This window comes from Anser brachyrhynchus, assembly GCF_964034855.1.
Source record: "Anser brachyrhynchus genome assembly, chromosome: 25".
Lineage (NCBI taxonomy): Eukaryota > Metazoa > Chordata > Aves > Anseriformes > Anatidae > Anser > Anser brachyrhynchus.
The window spans coordinates 3,524,021-3,549,172 of NC_137718.1; the positions used below are offsets into that span (position 1 = coordinate 3,524,021).

The 25,152-nt window shown below is 54.4% G+C and overlaps 1 protein-coding gene across 8 annotated transcripts in view; it reads left to right on the plus strand.

The window, feature by feature from the left end:
* The window catches only part of GRIK4 (glutamate ionotropic receptor kainate type subunit 4), a 171,223-nt gene that overhangs the window by 134,704 nt on the left and 11,367 nt on the right, over positions 1-25,152 (plus strand). For 7 of the 8 annotated variants that reach the window (XR_013941938.1, XM_080567578.1, XM_080567581.1 and 4 more), the window contains 7 exons: positions 110-271; positions 4,539-4,691; positions 5,539-5,643; positions 11,603-11,710; positions 12,431-12,634; positions 20,468-20,581; positions 22,674-22,727. Coding sequence is in view for 7 of the 8 variants with exons in the window: in XM_080567578.1 (XP_080423704.1) it covers positions 110-271; positions 4,539-4,691; positions 5,539-5,643; positions 11,603-11,710; positions 12,431-12,634; positions 20,468-20,581; positions 22,674-22,727 (900 nt within the window). In the remaining variant the exon portion in view is untranslated. The remainder of the gene's footprint in view (positions 1-109; positions 272-4,538; positions 4,692-5,538; positions 5,644-11,602; positions 11,711-12,430; positions 12,635-20,467; positions 20,582-22,673; positions 22,728-25,152) is intronic. The other variant, XM_080567577.1, reaches the window with a different exon arrangement.

A 25,152-nucleotide genomic window follows, 5' to 3' on the forward strand; every position in this document is an offset into this window, starting at 1 on the left:
CTTTTGGCTGCATGGCACCATCTTCCCTTCAATTATATTGTCTGGTTTTGATTTTTTTTGGGTGCCCGTTTGCTTTCCTGATCCTGCTTTCTGTTTTGGGCTGCTTTAGGAGTTTTCCCTCCAGCGCCTGGACAGCCTGCTGGATGACCGAGTCAACATCCTGGGGTTTTCCATTTTCAACCAGTCTCACGCTTTCTTCCAAGAGTTTGTGCAGAGCCTCAACCAGTCCTGGCAGGAGAACTGCGACCACGCTCCTTTCACTGGCCCGGCAGTAAGTAAAACCCTTCCATCGCCTTGGTGAGTCAGAAGCTGCTCTCATCCATCGGGACCGTGGGGCAGAGGAGGGAAAGCCCAAGGAAAACCTCACCCTTTGGGGTGAGAGACCTTCAGGAACCAGGTGGATGGAGAGCTTTAGAGGGCTTGGCTGTGCTCGAAAGGCTGTGCAGCTTTAAATTAAACCTAATCCGAATTTGATTTGTATTTGCGTGTGAGTGCAGGGGATGGTGCGGCTCCGATTCAGTGTTTCCCAGGGGAAATTAGTCCCTGTGTATTTACCTTGGGAAGGTGGCTTGTGCAAGAGGAAGAGGCAGTCTGGCTGCACGTAGCATGGAAAAAGCTCGGGCTTAGGCAGATGCCACGAGGCTGTGCTGTGCTGCGTGCCCTGGCATCTCCCTGCTGGGTGCAGACCAGCCCTGAGATCTTCCCCAGGGACTGCAGGGAGCTGAGAGGGTTTGCACAGCAGCGTTGCCAGGTCGGGACGCAGGGGGCTGCGGCTGCAGCTGGGGGGGAAGGGAGGCAGAAAATGCCATCAGCAGAGCCTTTTGCAGCTTTTTTAATGAACTCAGAGTCCCCTCGACAAACTGCGGCAGCAGCGTGCTGCTGAAAATCTTATTGTCACTACAAAGTGATCTTAAGCAGGGAAAATAAGGAGCTTTCTGCCCTTTGTGTCCACGTCCTATTGGCTTGACATGGTGCTCAGGCCATGCTAAGTACGTGCCTGCGACCAGCCTGCGCTCCCCTATCCCAGCCTTCCTGCACCGAGGCAGCTGCTGCCTGCCCTGCTACATCTCTGTAGGGTGGCTACCAGGAGGCTTTCCCTTTGGCTGGTGGTTGCAGGACTGTTCCGAGGCATTAAAAATAGATTTCCTTCTAATAGCACAAAGGGAAGACAATAGGCAGAGGAGTGTTGCAGGTGTGATGGGGAAATAATGGAGCTCACTGCTCCTTCTTACCCTGTGTTGTCCTAAACGACCGGCAAAATCTGTAGGTGGAAGGATGCAAGCGTATGCCTCATTGCAGCACTTTCCCTGTTTTTGTTTTTGTTTTTTTGTTTTTTTTTTGGAAGAGTGAATGAGTTCAGAGCTGAATGGAGCTGTTTGGTTTGTGAGCCTGAACCTCAATCACCCATCAGTGCAATGCTAAGCCAGCTGGATGCTCCTTTCATTCATTCCTAAAGCACGTTCAGCAGCACAACGGGCTTCCTCGCGGGCCAGGGAGGATGATGCATCTGGAGAGGGGGCTCAGCCAGGCTGCACCACCCCAATCCTCAGCTGCTTCAGCCCGGGGGCATCCCAGAACCTGCCCTGGGGCTTCCCAAACTCAGTTGTGTGGCTTCTCTTGGCACATGCCATGCCCCAGGTGATGAGAAAAGTATCTCAGGCCGTGAATATTCAGAGCAGAGGACACGTGAAATATTCCCAGGTGGGATGTGTTTCTTCTCCTGTATCTGCCAGGGAAATCCACTTCTATTTTATTCTGCTGGTGGAAGTCTGGCAGGTCTCACGTCCTGGAGGGCATCTCTGTGAGAACTCCCCTTTTTGTCCCAGGAAGCAGGTTTCTCTTCCTAAAAAGAGAAAAGGAAGCTCAACAGCTGGAAGTGACAGGAGGGAGGTTTCCTGTGAGCTCCAGGATCCAAGGGCTTTCTTGAGGGAGCTGAGAAAGCATCTCGGGAAGGAGGAGGGAGCTGCTGCTCTAATGCCATTCTCATTAATCACATTGCAAAGAAAGGAAATCAGAGAAAATCATTCAAATTACAGATGGCTAGATTAGGTAATTAGAATTTAGGCTAAAACAGATGTTTGTAATTAAGTGTTTATGTCATTGAATAAAATCCAGATTGTAAAGTCTATTTCACAGGATTTTAATGGCTTTAATTCTCTGTGTTATGTTTGGGGCAAAGATACAGATGACAATGTTTTAGTAGGAAAAGGGGAAAAAAAGCCTGGCAAAACCTGGACTAGCCGAAGCTGCTCACGTTTCCCTGGAGAGCAGCTTGCCTTTAAACACGGCCTTTACGTGGGGGATTTCTGTACCTAGAAAATAAAGTGCTAATTTTCACGTAGCCACGTTTAACCCGTGGTTAGTGCCTGGAGGGGAATCTGGTGTTGGGAGGAAGGTGTGCGAGGAGCTGTAGGGCACTGGGGAGGAGGAGGTGAGGCACGGGGGCGCTGCACACACCAAGCCCTCCACGTGCAGCCCCTCGCAGCGCCGTGACCTTGCAGAGATACGGTACGAAGCCAACAGGGATCGGCACAGATCAGACGATGCGAGGAGGAGAATCGATTTGTTAGCAGGCAAATTGGCTTTTTGTGACAGTGACAAAGCTGGGGTTCGAATAAGAGCGTAAAAGAAGTGAGAGGTTTTATGGGTGACATGAAGAAAGCTGGGATTTCCTGGCGTGTAGGAGGGAGCTGGTGTCACCCCCCCGGTAACCACACAAGAAGGCACTTACCTACCCAAAAAAAGCCAGAGACCGAAGAACAGAGAAGAGCTGCTGCAGTCCAGTGCTAGGTAATTTGGCACAGGGATTTAACAGCAACAACAACAATAAAAGAGGTCCATTGAGGGCATGGGAGGGCCTCTTGTTCCCTAGCGAGATGACTCAATTTTCTGCATCACAACCCCCTCCCCAGTCCCTAAACTGCTTGCAAAAGTACACGGGGACCACCTGAAATCCCAGCAAATTGTTCGAGGCTAAGGATAAAATATTCCAATCAATAATGTCAAATGCTTCGCTAAGATTTACAAGTCTCTTGCTCACCAGCTAATAAGAGATCATTAACTGCTCGGAAAAAAAATGGAAATCAAAACCCAACAGGAGACAATTACAAATGCAGGGCCAATGTCCTGATTTGGTGAAATGAGATGGTGAAATTTTGGCGTCACAGGGGTTGCATTTGCTGTCCCAACATTTCTGACTGGCCAACTGCATTTAATGTGGTTCCTGATCCAGGAAAGCAATTGCTAATTGTGTATGGTGTCCTGTAACCGGAACGGTATTCAGTCCACGGTCAAAATTAAATGTATGCTAAAGAGCTTCACTGAACGGGGGCCAAGGATGGGGCAGGCTGGAGAGTCAGACCCAAGACTGCTCAGGGCTCACGGGAAGGTGCCCAGATACTCTTTGAGTAAGGCAGGAGCATCAGGTACGTGCAGGAGGAGCCATGGAGCAAATGAGAGTCAGTACCAGGGGAGAGGAGTTGGGAAAAGGAAGGATTGCCGGTTAGAGCTACAGGTTGGGGGTTTGCTGGCATTAGGCTGGAATTGTGCCTTTTTACTCCTGCCAGCTTGTGTGTTTTAAGGCTTTGCACTGCTCGTTACCTGCCTGAGCCCCGGCCATTGCAGTCGATGAGGTTCCACCACCGGTCTGTGTGAGGTCAAGCAGGGTTAAGTCTGGCTCGCTCTGTCCAAATTAGCGACGTGGTTGAAGCCCAGGGTTCCTGGGGAGGATTGAACCGGGTGAGATTGTCCCCGCAGGGCAGCTGGCAGAAGCGAACAAAGCTGAGCAAGCTTCGGAGGAGGAACAGGGCACGAGGCTGCAGCTGAGCTGCCCGAAGTCCCCGACAGGGCAGGGCAGGGGACAGGAGCCCCCGGCTGGAGCTGGACCAGCCCACGGCTGGAGCTGCGACAGTAAAGGATGCTCTGGGAAGTAGCCACGAGGAAATCGTAGCCTTGGCAGTAACAAGCTGCAACAGCTTAATTCCAGCAGAGTCAGGAGGTGACGATAATTAGAAGTGAGATCTTAGCCACACCAGTGAACACGAGGGAGCAAACGGCCGATTATTGACTAGATCAAAACCCTCAGAACGGTGGCGGGTGGGCAAAAGACGCGGTCTATGCGGCTGGACGGACAAAGCAATCTGATTAAAGGCAAACAAAGCAAAGGTGGGAAGGCGGGGGAGCGAGCTCTGTGATGCTGGACGTCGCTTCAGCAATGCCACTGCAGTGCAGGTGACAGCCAGCAGGACGCTGGAGGCGGTGGCACGGGACAAGGTGGTCTCTGTTGCACCAGAAAGCCAAGATGATGTTGTTTGGGAAACAGCTCTAGCAAATCCTCATTTCTGACGGATCTGGCACTCACAGCAGTGCAGGAGGGAGGATCCTCTGGCCCCTAATGATGGCTGATGCAGCCCAGTTGTGTTTCCTCCTGTGGGTGCAGGGTTCCCCGCGGGCAGCAGATGGAACGGGCGTCACCAAAGGACCAAAAAACAGAGCTTGCTTAGAAAAAGTGAGTTTCCTTTTCTTCCTTTCCCCCGTAGCTCTCCTCCGCCCTGCTGTTCGACGCCGTGTACGCCGTGGTGAGCGCCGTGCAGGAGCTGAACCGGAGCCAGGAGATCGGCGTGAAGCCCCTGTCCTGCGGCTCTGCCCAGATCTGGCAGCACGGCACCAGCCTGATGAACTACCTGCGCATGGTGAGCGGGGCTGGAGCTCGCCGGCAGCGAAGGGCGGGCACGCACAGGCTGGCACAGGTCTGGAGCACAGAGCATCGCTCTGTTTGAAGGCAGCACTGGGAGGGAAAAGAGAGGAGATCTGAGGACTGGTTTGGCACTAGCCTTAAAAGTACATGAAAACTCCCTTTTTCAGGTTTTGCTGCAAAAAAAATGAAGTTCAATGAATTATTATTTTTTTTTAAGTGTGAATGTTTCTAGGTGATGTGAGTTCTGAGTGAACTCGAGCTGATACGAGGTCGCGCAGTACAGCTGCTTAGAGCTCCGTGGCCAGAGGAGAGCTGCCTGCGAAGGGCTTTGAGCCCCTTTGAACCCAGAAGTGTGCTCGTTGGGACCGACCCAGCCTGGCCCCGCGCAGGATCAGGCCCCACGTAGCTGAGTTTATCGATCTCACCCTCAGAGCTGAGCTGGGCCACGCAGAACGAGCGTGGGTTTTGAGTCTGTTTGGGGTGCAGCTGAAATATCACGAGACGAGGAAATTTCATGAGGGTTTTTTTGCCGGAGGAAGGATCAGCTGAACCTGAACCTTGTGCTGCTTCAGTCCACGTACGTGAAGCCTTAGTCAGAGACAGCAAAACTCTTCAGCTTCCTTCTGCTGTGCTAACAGGAGGCGCAGGAGCTTGCCCTTGTGGCTGTGAAGCTCTCTCCAGCAGCAGGCGAGCGATGTTCAGCCCGCACAGCGAGGCCAGGCACCCCCCTTGGCTCCCTTTGCAACACGAAAACTGCACCCGCGTTGTTCTGTCGCTGCCGGGAGGGTGCCTGGGCGCGTGCCCACCTCGACGGGCGCTGTAACTCACTCTCTCTTGGACAGGTAGAATTGGAAGGTCTCACCGGCCACATCGAATTCAACAGCAAAGGCCAGCGGTCCAACTACGCCCTGAAAATCCTGCAGCACACACGCGGCGGCTTCCGGCAGGTGAGGGAGGTGGTGCGGGCCGCTGGGGACGGGCTGGGTGCATCCTTGCAGGGGTTCAGCTCGGGATATCACGGGTGAGGAGGGGACGGACCCGGCCCTTGGCAAGAGGAGGTGTTCAGCAAGTGACAAGCTCCCACTCATGACGCTTTTGTTCTCAGGCCCTCGTTTGCTTTTTGGCTCAGTGCTTGTAGATTCCTCACCGCACTGGTCCTTTTTCTACCCGTTACCCTCTTTCTGTTCAAGTGATGTCTTCAGTCAAAGTTAAGGATGCTGTGGGGGCCGGAGCTTGGTGCCACTGATATCAAACTGTTGAGATTACGTGACACAAGGCCAAGGAATTCGGCTTTTACTGGTAAATCCAAACCTCCTTCAGGAAAAAGGAAAAAAAAATATGGAAGCCCTTGAAAGAGACTTTTTGTCTGTCTTATTTCCATGCTGACAGCGCTACACCTGCCCTTTTCTCGGAGATTGCCGTTTCCCCTAGATGCTGTCAGAGGACAAAAGCTGTAGTGTCTTACTGTCCTGCCCCACACCAGCAGAGCATTCTGGCTTTAGGAAACCTTCTGGTCTGGCAGCGGTGAGCTTTAGCCTCGGCAGGACGTTGCCTGCCAGCCCTTACCTGTCAAGTGACAGCTCAGCTTTGATGCTGCCTGTAGCTGGCTCCGGGTGAGCAGGGCTCAGGATGGCATCCTCCCCGCAGCAGGATCTCTCGGAGCACCATTCCCCTTTGAATCCTTACCCAAGCCCATCATGCTCTGAGTAAAAGTGACAGATCCAAGCCCGTCTGCATTACCAGGAGCCTACGTTCAGCTCCAGCAAGGGAAGCAAGTGCTGTAAGCCTCGCTACGACTGCTGCATTTTCCATCTGCTCGAACGTGGCGGGGAGTTCGTGTGAAGTGTGCAGGTCCTCCTGGAGCAGCCCTGCTCCGAGAGCTCCACGAGAGCTCCGAGAGCTGCATTACCCCTGGCAGCCCCGCCGATGTAGCTCAGCTCCTCACTTGGGCGACAGAAACGGTGGCTTTTCCTTCCCATCGCTGAGTGAGCATCCCTGCTTCGAGAGAGGATCTCCCCTCCCTGGGCAGGTGATGGTGTGAGGTCCCTGCCTGTACTTCAGGTGGTGCTGGGTCGCTCTGTGCTGTCCATACTGACCTTTTCCCTAGCTTGCGGGCTTGCTTTGGGGTTGAAGGGTGGTGCTGGTTCCCAACCCTCTGCGGTGGGAGGGCTGCAGACCCCCTCGTGCCTCTTCTCTCCCCTTTGCCCTGTGGTCCCTCAGTGGTGACGAAGCATGGGATGAGCGATGCCGTGGGATGCTGGGGGACATCCCAACGAAACGGGACCTGGCCCCTGAAAAACAAATCTCAGCTCTTTCTCCACGGACCCAATGTGAAAGGGGAAAACCATTTGCGATCTGTTGCATGCAGGAGGTTGGTAAACAAGCAGCTTCACGTTTCGGAGGTACCCGGGAAGCCTGGGCTGGAGCGGAGCGTTTTCAAATTTCCCGTCAGAGAGTGACGGTGACAAATTGCTGCGAGTCACAGCGACACAGCGCCGGAACGGCAGGGCAGTCCCTCGGTGTGTGCAGCTGCCTGCTGGGGGTGTTTGGTGGCTGCGAGCCCTCTCCATCAGGAGTTTTTCTGCCTACAACCTGCTCCGTCTGCCCACAGCAGCCTTTCTGCCGCCTGCTCTCCCCTTCTCAGGCAGCCCCACGGAGGATCTCGCCGAGCAGCAGAGCCACGTGGGACCTGCTCGCAGGTTTTAGGGGCTGTCACCCACGTACCCAGCTGGGACAGTGGCCCCAGACACTGCTGCAATCTCCTCCACGGCTGCAGAGGGAAGCCGAAGCCCTGGAGGCTGCAGCCTCTCCACCACGCCATAGGCGGTTATCTTCTGCTCGCCAAGCAGGCTTCCTGGGATGAAAATAACTAAATAAATCATTAGAAATCATTTAATTAAACCCATCGCGAGGGGACAGGGTAAGGAACAGGCATTCACATCCTGGGGGCAATCTTGTTCCCAAGGGTTATATTAGCTGATTTGTCCAGGCTCTCGTTTGAAACGCTCCTATTCCCTTCTTATTTTTAATCAAGCTCACGCTCTCTGCCCATTTCTCTCTCTTTCTCTCTCCCACCCTCTCTCCTTCCATCTACCGAAGCCACAGGGACTTCCAGCTCATCAGCTTTGATAGAGAATTCACCGAATCTTGAAGCTGATCCAGATCTCAGCCAGCAAACAAATTAGAGACACTTAGATTTTAAAATTTGCTGTTGCTTTTGGGCAAGGAGAGACAGGGCTTTTTGACATCCAATTCTTAATACATTTATGTAATGCACCGAACGTGTTTTTTCCTGATTTAGCTTAACTAGTGGAAATTTTTCCCCAGCCATATGAAAGCTGCTCTCTGCTCACAGAATGCCCGATAAAGCACGGGCTCATTAATGTGTCGGTGATCCATAGATCTGACAAGGACTGAGTCGGTAAATGTCATCTTTTTATTTTCTCCCTTTCTTTGCCCATACAAAAAGCATCACTCAGGCTTCTGGGCAGCGATTTGCACTGAATGCCGAGCTGAGGTTTGGCAGCTCAACAAGAGGGAATGAAGAGGGGCTGGGACTTGCCTGGCCCCGGGGAAAGCGAGAGGAGAGGCAGGGGGAGCTGGAGCCCCACGAGGGGCAGGTTGTCCCCAGCTCTGGCTGCGATGTCCTTGCGTCTGGCTGACTGCTGGCGTCCGGCTCTGGAGCAGTGGAAGTGACGGGGGTGCCTAATTGCGGTGTTGATGAGCTCCAGACGAGCTACCAGCCGGTAGCTCCGGGACCCTCCGCAGTCCCCGCCGCATCAAGCCTTTTTAACGGAGAAGCGGCTGATCGGTCTCGGCGGGGGCTCGCTCCTCGGAGCACGGGTTTGGAGACGGAGCCTGCAAGGACGCCCCGAGCTCGGTGCCTGCCACCAGCCATCCTGCCTGGGCGATGCCGGGTGTCAGTCGTCTCCTTTGGGGGACAGGGGAGCTCTGGGGGGGCTGTGTGTGCGCCTCGGGGTTGGGCAGGTTTCTGTAGCTGGCTCTCTCTGTGTGTCCCCTGCCAACTTCTGCCTGCTTGCCTCCGTCTTGCAGTGTCCTTCAGGAGTGCCAGCCACCTGGCAGCTTTGCGCAGCGCCCTCTGAGGGTTTTCCTTCCTTTATTTGCTCTATTCCCTTTTCCACCCCCTCTCCAGACACTAATTCCTTCCTCTCTGGGCTGGCGGAGGCACCGTGTACCAAGCACCCACTTAATTACATCTCCTACTGGCACAGGCCCTTCCCGTCGGTGCCAGCAGGATCTCCAGGTGTTGGCCTGATGAGAAATGGGAGCAGTTCGTGCGCCTTCCTTTTCCTGGGGCCACAGAGGAGGGGGGGGTGATGGATGCGATCCTCAGGACGGTGCTTGCTAATCGTAGCCCGGAGGAGAGCTGGGTTCGCTGCGCTGGAGACCTGCCTGGTGTAAGACATCCACGATCAAGGCTGGCTTTACCTTAATTTTTAGGTAAAAGAATTAGGGCCTCCTGAAGTTTATGGAGAGGTCTTGCCATGTTGTCTCTCGCTGCCGTTCGGGCCTGCGGGGCACTGAGCAGCAGACTTCATTAAGATCATTAGTGCGAGGGGCATTTTGTCATCCTGTGCCACAAGGAGCTCGCGAGCCCAGGCATCATTAACGTGGCCGTGTCTGAGCGGAGCAGCTGAAGGATTAAAGGAGCGAGCCACACTTGCGTTGCTTTAACTGCTGGTAATTTTCTCCGGAGATAAGAAATCTTTAAGTGCCACCGATCCCAGTAATGCCTTGTGCAGAGCAGCTGTTTTGAGGGGCCTCTCCTGCCTGTGGGGACGGGGCAGTGTCAATTCCTTGCTTGTCCCAGGCGCCAGCAGCTGCTTTTTGGGCTGGTTTGCACTGAAACGGGGCGTTTGCTCCCTGCTGATCACAAGGGCTTATATCAAGAAAGGTCTCCTGCCCCAGGACCCTTTGCAGGCGTTGAGGGCAGGATGGGCAGAGCGGGGCTGAGCGCAGGAGGTGCCGAGGGGCTCCACGGGGGGCACGTACAGAGCTTTCTCCATCCGAGCCGTGGGCTGCCACCTGCCACCAGGTGGTACAATCCCTCTCGCAAAGGTGTTGAGCTCCAAATTGCAGCCAGGTAGCTGCGTTGCCCTCGCTGCTCTCTTGGGAAAGCTCTGCCATCGTCGCTTCAGCTCCTCCGATCGTTGGAAGCCCTCTTTCGGATTTTTCAGCCTGTTTATTTCTGGCTGGTTTCTGTCTATTTATTTTTGCGCTAACGCTATCGTTTTAGCTTCGAAATCTGTTCTACCTCTTTTTGTATGGGCCTCCTCCACCTGCTGTATTTTTACAGACCAATCGCAGCCTCTACTAAAAACTCCCGCGTCCTAAAAACTCTTAAGTCCTAGTCCGGAGCCTTAACGACGCAACCATCTTAACCACGTCTGGGCCGAGCGTTTGATTATCCCCTAAAGCGTTCTGCAGATGAATATGTTTTCTGTTTTTCAGAGGCTCTTTATACGTAGATAGAGATGATTAAAATCACCTTGACGCCCGTCTTGCAGGAGAGGGGGAGATCTGAGGATCTTCTGACACGTCAAACTTCAGATGTGGCGAACAGCACGAGGAGACAATTAGTGGCATTGTCACCCTGCGAGGGGACAGTCGTGAGCTGGAACAAGCCAGGATGGGCTGGAAGGACCCCGGCACACGGGAGTGCTTGGCTTTGGTGCTGTGTTCAAAGCAAGGTCAAATCCACTGCGCTGTCAGAGGAGGAGGCAGTCAATTAGTCTCAATATGCCAGCAGGGGAGGGAGGAATCTGAGAAGAGCAAAGGCTGTTAAAATTAAAGTTAATCTGTCACTAATCTCTGCTTGTGAAGTCTAGGAGGGGGGAAAACAACGAGGCGATGTTTATGACTGCTCTCTGGCTCAGAGAGGCGCTTAGAGCAGAGGGGGTTTTGTTCAGCAGCCGCTGCAAGAGGCGAGCACCTTGGCGCGGAGCTGGGGAATGCGGGCTGGGTGAGCTCCCTGTCCGAGAAGTGACTGGCAAATTCCCAGTTTGAGACTCTTGTTCCCAGAGATGTGCCCTGCCCTGCAGTGTGACCGCGCTGCTGGGAGCATGATGGGAGTCAAGCCACAACCAGCTGCCAAAACAACAGGATGCCCGAGACCTGATCCAGTACAGCCATCACCGTGCCTCCGTCTCCCATCAGGGGCTCAGTGCCCCCATGCTGGGTGCAGCCCCCAGAGGTGCTCGCAGCCCGTTCAGAGCTCCCTGCCACAGTGAGCGCCTTTAGCAGGGCGTTGCTGATGCTGCAGAAGGTGCTGAGCTGGCAGCTCGGAGGAAGGATCCCTGTTGTGTTGCCTGCAGGGGCTTGCTCCAGCAGCCGGGGCGATTCAGCCCCCGCTGGGGTGGCGGTGCTTTCAGGCTGCGTTTGGCTCAGCACAGGGGCTTGGAGGTGACTGCGAGGTCCTCAGCCATCCGTCACGCTGTAGGAAAAGCCCTGACCACGAAAGGATTTGCTCGAGCCCCACGTTTATGGAGGAGCTGTGAAGACACGTGGGCGTTTTGGGGTCAGCCACCACCTCTCCGGGCTGTACTTCAGTGGTGTTGGAGGACTTCGGCTGGGGCAGCTCTTCAACAAGTGATGGGCTGGGACCTAATGGGATCAGAGAGCATCTACGGAAGAAAAAGGAGAGAGGAAAGGGTCTCAGGAAGAGCGAGCTGGCCTCCCTCAGCTGCAGGTCTACGTATGAGACAGTAAAAGGCTCTTCTAGGGGGCATAAGGGAGCAGGATCCTGATCTGCATGCTCAGTAACGGAGCGTTCATAAATACCTTTTACAGGGCCAGCCGGATGGTTGTCAGTCACCGGAGCCATATGGTGGGAGCGTACAGTAATTTGTCCTGTAAATTTCCTTATTGTGCTGTTTCTCTCTCCAGATCGGCCACTGGCACGTTTCTGAAGGACTCAGCATGGACAACAGGATCTTCTCCTCCAACATATCCGACAGTCTGTTCAACACCACGCTCATTGTCACCACCATCCTGGTAAGTGAGGGGGTCACCTACAGTTCCCATTAGCTCGTCGCCAGCCCAGTGCTTAGGGGTGTCAATCAGCTGCAACATTATTCTCTCCTCCTACCCCCCTCTGCCCCCAGCATGCAGTGTTGCACACTGATTTCATAAAGAACAGACGATCAAATCTCTAATTACAGCACTGAGGACAATTCATGACAGTGTAATTAAACTCAAGTTGATGTTTCATATGGAAATGATATTTGATGAGTTCAGAAGCAGCTGGGGAGAGGGCTGGAATGGGGATAAGTTGCCATTTTACATTCATCTCTGAATGATGTTCTTGTTCTGTGTACAGCTGGTAAGTTGGAAGGGACAGTTGTCCCATCTACCCATAAAAATTACTAAAATTGGCTGAGATGGGTGCAACTTCTATGAACCAAGACCTCACAGGTACAGGCAATACAGGCAATTACCCTTATAGAAGTTCCCTGTCTGGTGCTGGGCTGGTACCCATGATTTTTTCCACTACTTCTACTGGAAGACCCTCAAAACCCCGAAGCACACTGGGCGTTATTCCCTTGCATCCCACCAAGTTTGCTGAAAGAGAGGCCGAGCTGGGAAGGTTGGCCCAGGTGCCCCGTATCAGAGCTTTCGCATCCCAGCCCCTGCAGGGAGCCCCCTCCCCGCTGCGCCGTGCTGCTGGGACGCCCCGGCTAAGATGGGAATGACAGCTGCCCAGTTTCGATGCAGGAAAACCCGTACTTAATGCTGAAGTGGAACCATCAGGAGCTGGAAGGCAACGACCGCTACGAGGGCTTCTGCGTGGACATGCTGAAGGAGCTGGCCGAGATCCTGCGCTTCAACTACAAGATCCACCTGGTCGGCGACGGGGTGTATGGAGTCCCGGAGGCAAACGGCACGTGGACAGGGATGGTTGGGGAGCTGATTGCTCGGGTAAGTGAATTAACCGCTCCTTTTAGCTGTGCTCTAGTGGGACTTGGCAGCGGCAAAGCCTGATGCTTTCTTAAGTGCTCCAGGATGATAAGGATGGATGGGGGTTTTAGTCTGCGTGCAAGGCTCTGACCGGAGGATCCCTCTTCAGTGTTTTCTCCTGGTTGTAAATGCAGTTGTTGTGTCAGTGTGACAGCGTGCGAAGTCGCGGCGGGTGCTAGTGCCCCTGGGTGCTCTCAAGGCTGTTTGCTTTGCCTGCGCTCTGAGATCCCTGCTCGACACCGAGTGGTGTTGGGTTATTTTTTTTCACAGTGGAAAAAAAAATAATGAAAACTTGACATAGGAAAATGTGCAGGTACTGGCAGGGTGGGCAGTAGAAATCAAAGCAAACTTGCGAAAAGGCACTGTTTGAGCAGGGAGGGAAGGGAGTAAGAATCCCATTTCTACCCAGAAAAGTTTGGGCAGGTTCATTTCAGCACCTGGACTTTCGGTATTGTTTTTGGAGAGGAGCAGTTTTTGCTCGCTGTGCATGGATCGAGCTCTGTTCGCGTTCCTCTCCGTGGCAGTGATGTAGCCTGAGAGCTGCCTGCTTTTGCTGGGTCTGACAACACTTTGTGCGTGTGTGCGCGCTCCTGTGCCCCCCTCCCTGCTCTTTGTTTTCCCCCGCAGCTAAAGGTGCTCCTTCCCCTGGGATCCCGGAGCTTAAACACAGTTGATGAAATGCTCCGAGATCCTTAGTAAAACAGGCTTAGCCGAAGCCAACATTAAGACTGATGCCATTTAAACCGATTCTTCCTCGCTGGGTTCCGCGCTGCCTTGTCATTACCGACGTGCCTGCGAGAACCCGGTGACAGCTTCTCAGCTGGTGGCAAATCCGCGGGGAGGTGTGCTCGTGATAATCCTCAGCGCTGTGCCAGAGGAGCACCCGAGCCACCCCACCATTACCCTTACAGCAGCGGCGTGTCCTGCTGCGAAGCGGAGGGACGAGGACCCGATTCCATCCCTCTGGGGTGCGCATCTCTCCGTGATGCCCCCCAGCATCCCGCTGCTCTCCCCCAGCAGGCAAAGGGGGCTCGGCTGATGCTCCCTCCTCCCTTAGCAGCTCCATTTGAGTGTCCCAAGCCAGGTGGGACAGCTCCGGGTCCGAGCGAGGTGCTGAGGGGCAGGATACGTGCTCAGGTCCCCGTTCAACCGATGCCACCACCTGGGTCGCCCTTCCCGGCACAGCGCGAGCTCGGTGCCAGCTGAGATTCCTCCTCCGCAGCCTCTGGTGAGGAGCCTCCTGTACGGCTGTTTGCAAACGCCCTGGGCTATTGGCGTAGTTTTTGTGCACCTCTCGCTCCGTGTGTCCGCACACGCAACTACGTGTCAAACGGTTCTGCAGCGCTGCTTCTGGGAGGTGAGAAGGAGCAGGGTGTGATGTGTGATCTGGGCGGGTGAGGAAGGGAACAGCCATCGGGCTTTTGGCCTGCTGGCCCTGGCAGCGCCTCCCCGTTAGATGGGAGCTCCTGGAGGGCGCTTTTGGTAGCGGTAAGTGTTTTAACTTCATCTTCGCAGAGAAACAAATCGTTTCTCCTTCAACTCGAGCTTTATTTAGGAGGATTTTTGTTTCTGCTTCAGCAGGACGGAGCTGGCAAATCTGTGCGAGGCTGAATCAGAAATCAGAGATGAGAACAGGCGTTCTCTGCTTGGTTCTCTCTAGGCTTTCAGAAGCTTTAGAAGGGTGATTCCAGCGAGTTTTTGATGGGTCCCAGGCCTGGCAGGGCAGAGCTGGCCGTGTGCGTGCTGTTCTCTGTCCCCCTTGGAGGCAGAAGCACCAGAGGATGTGTTGGCCACCATGTTCCTCTGCCAGGGGATTCATTCCTTGGGCACTTTTCTCCCTCCAGCTCAGCTCTGTGCAGCCTTGAGGGCATTAGTCAGGACACAAACCTGCCGCAGGGGTCAGAGCATCCCAAATCCTACCCAAAAGGAAAGCTTGCACCTGACTCTTCATGCGGTGCTGTATTAATGTAAGGCAGGGATTCCTTCCTCACCCCGATCAGCTTCTCATACAGCCAGCTTTGGCCAATATGCATGTAAGTGTGCAGGACCAGAAGGTTGGAAGGTTACCCAGCTCCATGCAATGCCTTCCCTCTATTTTATTTCCATTTCTGTAACGCCCCCGTGGCACTGAAGCTGCTCCGAGCAACTATGGGCTATCTGGGAAAAATATTTCATTTTACTGCTGCTGGATTGACCAGCTATTGATTTATTCCTTAGTGCTGAAAATTCTCTTACAGCTAATTGTGCGCTGTGATATGAGTGAGACGGTTTCTGTACAAACATCCATTTGTTGTTGACCCAAATTCACAGGTCGATAAGATTCACGAATCTGATCGACCCGCTCACAAAACCGATTAAGAGCTGAGGAGCACGAGGAATGGGATGGCTCGGGGGGGGGGGGGGTTGGAGGAGCTGCAGAGGTCCTGGGTCCGGGTCAGCAGCCGGACTCGCGCTCAGATCGGGAACCCTGTAAGCATCGTGGTCAGGTGAAGGAAATGCAGCCTGGGAGAAGTCACCTGGAAGGACTCGAACCCCTTCCTTAATGAAGATGTCACAAATTTGGAAACCGCCAAGCTAACCAGTCTTTGTGTGCATGCGGGGCAGGACGGCTCAGCACCATTCCTGTCCCTCGAGTGAGCAGGGCAGCAGAGCTGCTCTCGGGATGGAGCAGGCTTCGCTGATAGCCCCGCTGGGTCTGGCACAGAAGACTTCAGTCTCCAGCAGCTGGGCTGACACCTTACACGCCTGCTGTCCATAACAAGCAAACAGGGGGGAACAGCGAATCTTCCTCTTGCCTATTGTTTGCCTTTGGAGCCTTCGGGGACAACAGCACGGAAAGAATTACGTCTCACTTCTTCCTGCCGCGGTACGGAAGCCTGGCTTTGACTCCCCGATGGTTGTCTTGTCTTCCCTTTCTCTTCCCCAGCACGTCCTCGAGCTGAAATGAATTCGCTAGTCAGCTACAAGCCAACGAGCGTATTTTCCAGGCGATGTGACAGCTCTCTCTTTGTTCCACCACGGCTGTACTCGCTGTCTGGGTAGCGGAGCGCCTTGGTGGCTGTGCTCGGTGCCTGTACATCAGCTCTCAGCACGCTGCTGGTGCTCAGCACCCTTTGCTCCTCCCGAGGAGCTGTGTTCGTGCCCAGGAGCGCCTGCGGCAGCAGCGCCTGCCTTCACCCACCTCGGGGCTGCCCCCGGGGAACAGGGCTAAGCTGACAGCAGACACTGTGGTTTGGTGTGGTCTTGCCAGGAGGCTTTACCGGCAGGAACGTGATGCTGGGGTTTTGCTGTGAGGCCTCCCAGGGCCTCCCTCTGACAGCCGGATCAGTGCCCTGTTCAGCTGGGCACCAGCACCGGGTGCCTGTCCCCGCCAGCACGCTCACCTGAAGGACAGCACAGCCCGGGCAGGAGCAGGCTCCATGCAGACTTGGATTTCTTTTTCTGCAGCCTCTGTCAGCTGCCCAGGCATCTTTTGATGTTTAAATAGCAGGGTGGTGCAAGGTGGTGGGCGTGCTGGTGGGCGCGTGGACCAGGAGCTGGCCCTGCGGGGTATTTAGGTGCAAGGGCCGGGTGCCACGGGGACAGCAGTGCTGGCCCGTGCCGTGCCCGTGGGTACAAGTCCCGTGGGTGGCGTGAGGCTGGTGCTGCTGCAGGAGGTGCCTTAGGGTGCATCAAGGGAGAAGGGGCTGGGGAGAGCGAGCTCCTGCCGTCCCCCCCCTGCACAGCACCGTCTGGGGAGCGATGGGGTGCAGAGCAGTGCTGGGCCTTTGGCTTCTGCATCAGTGGCTTGAGTCTGGCTGAGATCAGCAGCGATTAAAGCTCTATTTAAAGCAGGGGAGATGAAGCTGTGCATCTTGCAGTCCTGGAAGGACTTGAAGGCTTTGGGGTGAGGCTTTTCCAGCTCCGCTGCCGTGACCACGGGAGGTGCTTTGTGCTCCGAGGCCCTGTCCTCAGCTGCTCCAAGGATAGGGGAGTGGAGGAAGGGGATAAGAGGGAGAAGTTCTTCCAAAATTGGCGGAGTCCTGCAGTGGGTGTTGGTGTTCAGCGAGAAAAAACTGTGTGTGGGTGTCGAGAGGGAGGGAGGGGGGGGTCTGTGTGTGCGCCGGGGGGCTGCCAACGTGCCGGGGGGAGCTGGGCAGGTGGGAGGGAGGTGTGGGTGGGCGAGTGGTGGAGGTCGGTGGCGTGCTGCTGATCTTGTCGTGCACACAGTGTGCATGCCCACATCGCTGTGGTGTGAGCTGGGTGGGTGTCCCTGCCGGTCCTGGGTGGCTTTTAGGGTCCCTCTTCCCTGTGCGTCATCCCAGCTGGCCCTTGCCAAGGGCACAGGAGCACCTGGCAGAGTTTCTCCTCCTGCCCCTAGAGATAGTGCAGGGGGAAGGCAGACCTGAGGCTGGTGTCTGCGCTCATGACTGATCCTCCCGTCCCCATTTGTGGCTTTGGCGGAGGGTGGCAGCCTCCGGGGCTTTCAGGCTGTCACTTTGCATACGGCAGAATTCACAGACATCCTTCAAAAAAAAAAACCAGTTTTGAGTGACCCTCACCTGGCCCTGGTTTTAAATGCAAGAATGTGCGTCCCTGGCTGCCTGCACAACCCGAAATAGCTCCTCGCAGATCAGATGGGCAGTCCGTGCATCAATCCAGCAACCAAACGGTGCCACAGGACAGGGCTGCAGACCTCACAGCAAGGGGACACAGTAAGAAATACCTTCCCCTGCCCTTGGCCACAGTGTGTGCTGTTGGCAGTACCGGCAAGGAGGGCACAGGGGATTTAGGAGCCGAGCTGCTGTTGAAGTCAGGGACTCATCCTCCTGCAAGAAATCCCAGGTTTGTGCTGCCGGAGCCATCCCCCAGGCGTGCGTTTCGCACCGAAGCACGGACAGCCCAAAGCCTGGCGCCGCTCGGGCTCTCCCCGCCGGCCGGAGGCTCGTGGGTGGCAGCAGGGCCGCAGCAGGGCCGCCCACCCGGCCCTGGCGTTTCGGGAATTTCGTCAGGATCGTTCCCGGCCGGGCTGCGCCTGACGTCAGGCCCCATTCATCACCATTAGCCTCCAGATGAGCCTTGTCAGCATCCGCAGCGAGGAGGCGGCTGCCTCCTCCGGACTGACAGTCCCCGCAATTTCCTTCGTAAGGCTGCTTTAATTGTTGTTCCTCCTCAGGAGCCCGGCTCAGCCTCCGTGTTTAACATCCTTTCCAGGGGCAGCACAAGCTTGTCTGCCGATGCCGGCAGATCCCACGGTTAGTGCCAGGTACGGTCACGGTGGCTCGTGCTTTTATCCCCGCCGCCAGCCCACCTGGGCTTTCTCTCGCCCAGTGAGAGTTTTGGCCTTGTCTGAGCGGTGCTTTGTTAAAGAAGCGCCTGTTTCTACTCCCAAAACGCTCTGGGTCTTTTTCTAAGCCGATTTCATGCTGACATTTATAGCTGCAACTGTGCTGAAGGCTGAAAATCCCGCAGCGTTTGCCCCTCTTCCCCCCCCCCATCCTTCACCTCCTGGTTTCCCTTTCCCCAGAGCTGGGACGCAGATGGAGCGCAGACACACGAAACGAGACCCGTTTCTCCCCCCAAATGCATTGTTCGGGCTATAAAACGCCGACTCCTACCCGTGCTCAGGTGGGGAGGGGAGGAGAGTGCCGAGGTCTGCAGCGCTGCCTGTAACCAAGATACGCTGACCCCGGTGAATCACACGAGCTGGGTGAACATCAGGAAGCACAGGCGAAAGCATGAAATGGATGACGGGCAGGCAGGGAGCGCGCTGCGTGCCGTTCCCAGATCAAAAGTTTCTTGCTGTCAGAAAGCAGCCCTGAAGTTGCCCGACTTCTGAGCCTGGAGAGGAGAGGGAGAGCAGGGAGCCGGAGGGAGCAGAGCCGCAGACAAAGCCGCCAGCAGCCAGGTCTCTGCTGCGGGGAGCAGCCGCCAAAGGAGGAGGCGAGCGTGGGTGTGCGGAGGTAACAGCAGCCTGCAAGTGGCTGGGGCTCTGGTGCTGCCTCTTGGGAGGACAAAAGTTGAGCCGGCAGGGAAAGAGCAGAGGGAGAAGGGCTTTAAAAGAGCAGAGGGAGACGGGCTCTAATTGCCTTCACACCATTCGGCACAGGCAGCAGGTGCACCCCGTGAAGGCCCGTGCCCACGGGATGTTCTCCAGGTGCTTCAGCCCGATCCTTTGGCACCCCGTGGCACTTTTTGGAGAACTGGGAGAGGAAATCCATTGTCAGGATGAGCTGTATCTTCACCAGGGGCTTTGCTGGCAGAGCTCTCCCCGGGACAATGGTACCTGCAAACCCTGTTAACATAGGCAGGAGAGGGTTAGGAAGCTTGAGGCTTTCCCCGCAGATAAAATTCCTCACATGCCATGTTCCACAGATGAATTGATCCCATCTTTGTAATCTCCTGGTGCTTACATAGGGCTGAACTGCTCACACTCGATGCTGTGATTGCTGGTGCCTTTTAAAAACCCTGTGGGTAAACGTCTGGCTAGGCAGAAATCCTCCCCAGCTCATAATTCACTCCAGCCTGCACCTCCCAGGAACCTGTAATAGCTGCTGGGAAACAATTGCAAAAATCCGGCAGTGGGCTTGTCCAATAAAGCCGTCCTGCACGGGCTGTGAAATATCACCTTCTCCGTGCCCCGTGCCCCTTACCTGCTAGCGGGCAGGCTTGCTGATCCCCTTGCCTTTCTTTCCCTTCTCCTCCAGCCTGCAGGCTGCAGTAGGGCTGCCCTTTGCTCCTGCAGCTCCTGCCTATTATTGGCCCGTCCTCCCCATCTGCCTCAAAGTGGTTTTGGGGCTGCGGGAGTGAAAGACACGGGCAAACCTCAGCCAGGAGGCACTTGGCCCTGTTTTTCTTCGGGAAGAAGAAGCGAGAGCAGCAGGGGCAGAGAGCGTGGCATGAGCGGTGCACCAGCAAATTTGCCTTTGAGTGGTGCATTTGCAAGTAGGGCATGGATCCAGAGAGATAAGCCGCATATTTTATCGGGTCTTCAGGCCTGATGGTGCCTTAGCTTCTGCACAGACCTTATGAAACTCGGGGACAACATGTGCAAATAGCTTTTCTCCCCCCCCCCCCTCCTCCCCTTTTTCTTTCTTTCCACATGCATAATTGCCATCCTGCAAAGCAGGCAAACAAATGTATAAGAGAATGGAGGAGGTTTCATTTTTATAGAAAGCAATTACCGACATTAAAAGAGCTACAGTAATAAATATAATATTTAAAATTCAAATTCCTTATCTATATTACAAGGGTATTAACGTTGGAATAAATTTTACACCCCCCCTCGCCCCCCAATCTCATTTGGTTTGCAAGTCAATCTGGAAATTTTTACGCCAGTCCTCCGAATTTTTTGGAGTCTGAGCTGCAATTTTGGGAGTCTGGGTTTGGCAGGCTTGTAAACTTCACGACTGGGGGTTTGTGAGCAATAATGGTGCTTTGTTGTGATTTCCTACCTACGGTGCTTGCAAGTAACAGCAGCCTTGTCTGGAAGGGAAGGGGGCGGCTGTGTTTAACGGGGGCTTTGGAAGCGGGAGGCTGCAACCCACAGCTACGGAGATGCAAAGAGTGGTCCGGAGCACGAGGTGGGTTATGCTTTGGGGTGCCTGTGTGAAACACGCTGGGTGAGCATGGACATCACCAGGAAAACTCCTGCTGCTTTCCCCAGAGCCAGGTCTTGCCCTGCAGCAGACGTACCCCGTCCCATCGGGATGGGACACCCACCTTCCAGGAGCGCATGGCCCTGGGCGTGCTGTGCCCCCTTCCCTGCCTCTTCGCAGACTCGGGGTCCTCATCTCTGCTCTCCTCTCTCTCCAGAAAGCCGATTTGGCAGTGGCGGGGCTGACGATTACTGCGGAGCGGGAGAAGGTGATTGATTTCTCTAAGCCATTCATGACTTTGGGAATTAGCATTCTCTACCGAGTTCATATGGTAAGCGACTTATTTTATAGCCATTTACGTCCCTCCATTATTTGCATGCAAACGTGCCTAGTTACAGAAGAACAGTGAATGACTCATAAAAATATTTTCTTTTCCTATTTAAACACAAATGTGCCGGACATTTATTTTCTTTTTCACCCCGTGTCAGCTCGGTGCCTTTGGTTCCCGTTGCTGAACCTCCAGCCGTGCTGGCTCCCTCCTGGGGCAGAGCTCGGTGATCCCCAGGGAACCAGGAGGTCCCCAGGGTGCTGCTGCCTTGCAGGGGGGCTCTCGGACACCCTTGCTCCTGCATCAGCTTTGGGGGGGAGCCCCCAGGAGGAGCTGTGCAGCTCCAAGCCCCCATTTCCCAGGTGTTGCAGAAGGCAAGCGCAACAGGACATCCTTCTGTTCCCAGCCCATGGCTTTGCAGTGTGCTCTGTACAATGCCAAATGGGATGAGAATTACAGTCCTGGTCTCCTGTCAGCTCAACAATAGCAGCCAAAGGGATAAAACAATTAGAGCTGCCTCTCCCTGCCCCCTCTCTCCCTTCGCAAGGCTGTTGGAGATGCAGTGTTCTGCACGAGCATAAACAAACTTGCGCATGCATCTCTCCGCGCTGAGTTGCTCCTGCCAAGAACAAACAAGTAATTAAAATCTAGTTAAAATTCCATTTCTTCTGGTACGTGCAGAATTTAGGATCAGTAGTTAACCGATCAGAAAGAGACAGACCCTTTAGGCTTCGGCAGCTGTGAGTTACTGTCCCTGCCCCGCTACCTTTCCCTTCCCACCGCCAGTTCCCCCGTGCATCTGGGGGTGTTCCTGCCAGCGTCACTTGGCTGGGATTATAATCGAGCTCCTTGCTTTCTCACATGGGTTTTAAAGTCTGGGGATTGAGTCCTGTGTGTGTTCTGCCTCCGATCAACCCCACAACCTCGAGCAAGGTCCTGCTCCTCGAACGGCGTGAGGCTGATGGGGAACCCCCATGGCAGGGGGGTCCCCAGCTTCTCCTGCTGCGCTGAGGATGCTCTCTGAGAGCTGGGCAGAATTAACTCATTAACCTGGTAAATACGTGTTTAACACGGAAAGGCTCCTCGCTCCCATTTTCCTGGAAGGATGGGGTTTGCAGAGCAGCTGTGGGCGGCCGCCCTGCCCCTCCCTTCCCTTCCCCACCCCAGCAGACGTCTCCGCAATGTCAGAAATTGCAGCTGACGTATGTTCATCGCGGCGCAGCTCAGACGTAGGCTAATAAATAACCACAAACGTGTCTCTTGCTGAGGAGTAGCCTCTGTGCCCTAGTCTCCTCCCAGCGTGATGACATTTTATTTTAATTTCCGTATAACTCCGCTTGCAAATGCTTTCTCCCCCTTTTCTCCTCCCCACCCACCCGGCCCAGCCACCACGCTGCGCCTCTTATCACACATAACCGAAGATGGCAGCTTTAAATGGGGCTGTCATTTTTCTCAATTCCACTCGTTGTGATATAATCAAGTATGGATTTCTGACGCGGGGGCTCTAATAGGCTTTCTGACTCGCGGGCTGCGAGGAGAAAAGGCTCGCTTTGTTTGTTGCCTTCCCATCCTGGTGGGCCCTGCGGAGGGCAGGAGGTAATGACAGGTCCTCCTTGGCAGGTGCCTGCTGCTTTTTTTTCCTGCGCGGAGGTATGTTGGGAGCCTGCTTTGTTTGTAGCACACACTTGGTTTTGCTCACACCTGCCTCTGTGGAAGGGATTGAGGGACCAGGCTGCACGTGATCCTCGGTCATCAGCCCTGAAAACCTTTGCCGTGCTCTCCCTTGAGATGGGAAAGCGTCGATGTAGTGAGCACGCTGGAAGAGCTGAGCTCAGGACAGGTGAACTGAGGCTCGAAGGGGCTCTCTGACTGCTGCAGAAGATGCAAGAACTGGGGGGACCGATGCCACAGCTCCTCCCCAGCCAGTCCCTCCAGGCTGTCCTGGTGAGCGCATGGTGCTGGGGGGCAAACAAGGAGCTCAAGGTGTCTGCCACGAGCCTGAGCACCGCTGAACCCAGCGGGACATTTGGTTCCTCCTCTTTTCCCTGCATGTCCTGCACAGTCAGGCTCTGACCCCAATATCTGCCCCCTCCAGAAACTCACCTCCTGCCTGGCCGAGCACGAGGACTTCCAGGAACCCCTGAATAGGGTGAGTGAATCCCTCTTGCCTCCGTCTGAGGATCTGCAGGAGGCCTTCATCAATTATTGGACACTTTGAACATTTCTATTCCAGGCAAAATAGCTCTTCCAATTAACAACGCTGTACTGGGACCTGCTAAAAATATCTGACAGACACCAGATATTGTCAGTCCCATCTTCAAAACAGACAGATAAGAGAGAGTTTGTGCCCTCCGTGGGAACAGAATATCTTTATTCTTATCCACGACTGTGAATGAAAAGAATATGTAGCAGCAGCCTGGAAATGACTGCAGCTGAAGAGAAGCAGAACTACTACTGCTGCAAGTCACAGGAGAGACTCACTGCCAAGCCTGGAACTTCCAGCTTCCAACGCAATTTCCCTAATGAGCATAATTTATTGACAAACTGCCCCGGAAACACGGAGAAGACGTTGGGGCCCTAATTACAGAAAGGGACTTTGCTACAGGAGCATCTCACGAGGGAGCCGCGGCTGAGGCGCCGACGATGCCTGGGAATTCCCTGCTGGCTCTGGGATGCCGGGCAAGGATGAGCCGCTCGGAGCCGATTTATTTTGGAGAAGCTCCCATTTGCTCGGCTGAAGGCAGGAGGTGCCTTCCCACCTCGTAATTCCCCTTTCCAAGCTTGTATCTGAGCTTACAAACCCCTGTGGAGGGAGAGGCAGCGGAACAAGCCTTGCTCTAGGTGATAAAGGGAATTAGGGGTGCTTGGGGCACTCAGGAGAGCCGTGTGGTTGCTGAAGAAGCTTTGGTAACCCCTACCCTTGGCTCCCAGTTGGCATCACGAGTCAAAAATGGACACGGGAAGGTGCGAACCACTGACTCCTTACTCACCTTGTTGTTACAAGGCTTAACAAGCCAGAACCTCTGAAAATACTACTGTAGATCCCAGCCTCCAGCTCCTCTTGTCTTTAAGGATACAGGGACGAGATGTTACGGAGTAATTTGTAGGGCAGAGTTTGCTGTAGAAGGTTTCAGAGATACTACGGTCCCAGCTGGTGACTGGAGCTGAGAATATCGCAGTATCCTAGATATTTTTGTCAGAGGAAGGTCTCTGTGCAACAACTATTGCCTTTTCTAGCAACATCTCAGTCTTCAGAAGAATTTCAAGACCTTGTGAAATTCAGTTTTTGCATAAGTGTAGGAATATTTCAGTAGTAAAACAGTCTTTTTATAGAAAAGAAGGAATTTAAAATGCCCCTCTTGTCTCTGTGTAAGGAAACAAAACTCATCTATGTTTCCTGGGGACTTTTTGTGAAAACAGAAAATCGTTCACTGCCTTGGGATTAAGTGCACTTCTAAAATGCTTTGGTCTATCCAAGGCACCGGGCTTGCTACAGCAACTGGAGTGAGGTGGGTTTTGTTACCAGCTGCTATTTATCAGTTTATGTGTGCCACGAGCAGAGGGAGGCAGTGGATTACAGAAAAATGAGGGCTCCAGACCCTAAAGCCTGAGGTTGTGTGGTGCAAGGACTGACTGTGCTCACCTGCGCACAGCCTTAACGAATGCTTTTAGCCCCACGTTAGGAGTTGTGAGTTTTTGCTGGGAGCCTTTTGGAGGAGACAGTAAGCGAAGAAGAGTCCTGAGCCCGATGAATGTCGCCTGAACACGGTGGGAGAGGAGCATCAGATGTGCCCGGTGCCTAAACAAAGCGCTCCACGGAGGTACTACAGACTGCACAGAGAGCTTTTTGGGGTTTCGTTTTCTTTACTCCTGTGGCTTTTGCTCTCTTTTTGCCTCTCCCCCGAGCAGCACTGAGTTTGCTCAGAGATAAACCAGTGCCTGCTTCCCCCCCCGAGGAGGCTGTGCCGCAGAGGAGCCGCGTGCACGGAGCTGGTGGCGGCAGGAGAGATGCTCCCAGCAGAACGGGAGGTGTTCAGCCTGCGAGAAACTTCCAGAAATCGATCCTCCCTTTGTTCCAACGTCACTAAACTCGACGAGATTTCGGTGGTGGCAGCGTCCTTGTGAAACTTGGAAGGTACTTTGGGAGGAGGAAGGTGTTCCTTTCCAAGGTGGTGTTGCTGAGGTAGAAGCAGGAAATTCTGACGCATCCTGAAGATAAAAATACCGTGTTCTCGGAGATAAAAGTAATAATTTTATTGAGTTTGGTACAGCAGGAACATTTCAAGGCTGAAGAAAGCAAGCCAGAAATATTGCAAAAGGGTGGTTTTTTTTTTTCTTTTTTGCATTAAAATGTTTTCTCCCCACTCTGTCGCTCCCACCCACTGCTGGCACCCAGGGGTGCCCCTTCGCAGCCACCACGTGCGGTGTGAAGCCCGGTGGGTGACCCAGGGCTCCCCCCTTGCAGATCCCGCAGGCGAGCAGGGCAGCGCGCCCTGCCAGCGAGGAGAGGGCTGCAGTTGTCATGCCTTTCCATCAGTTCACCTGCTTGTTTGCCTGGAGGAACAAAAGCCCTT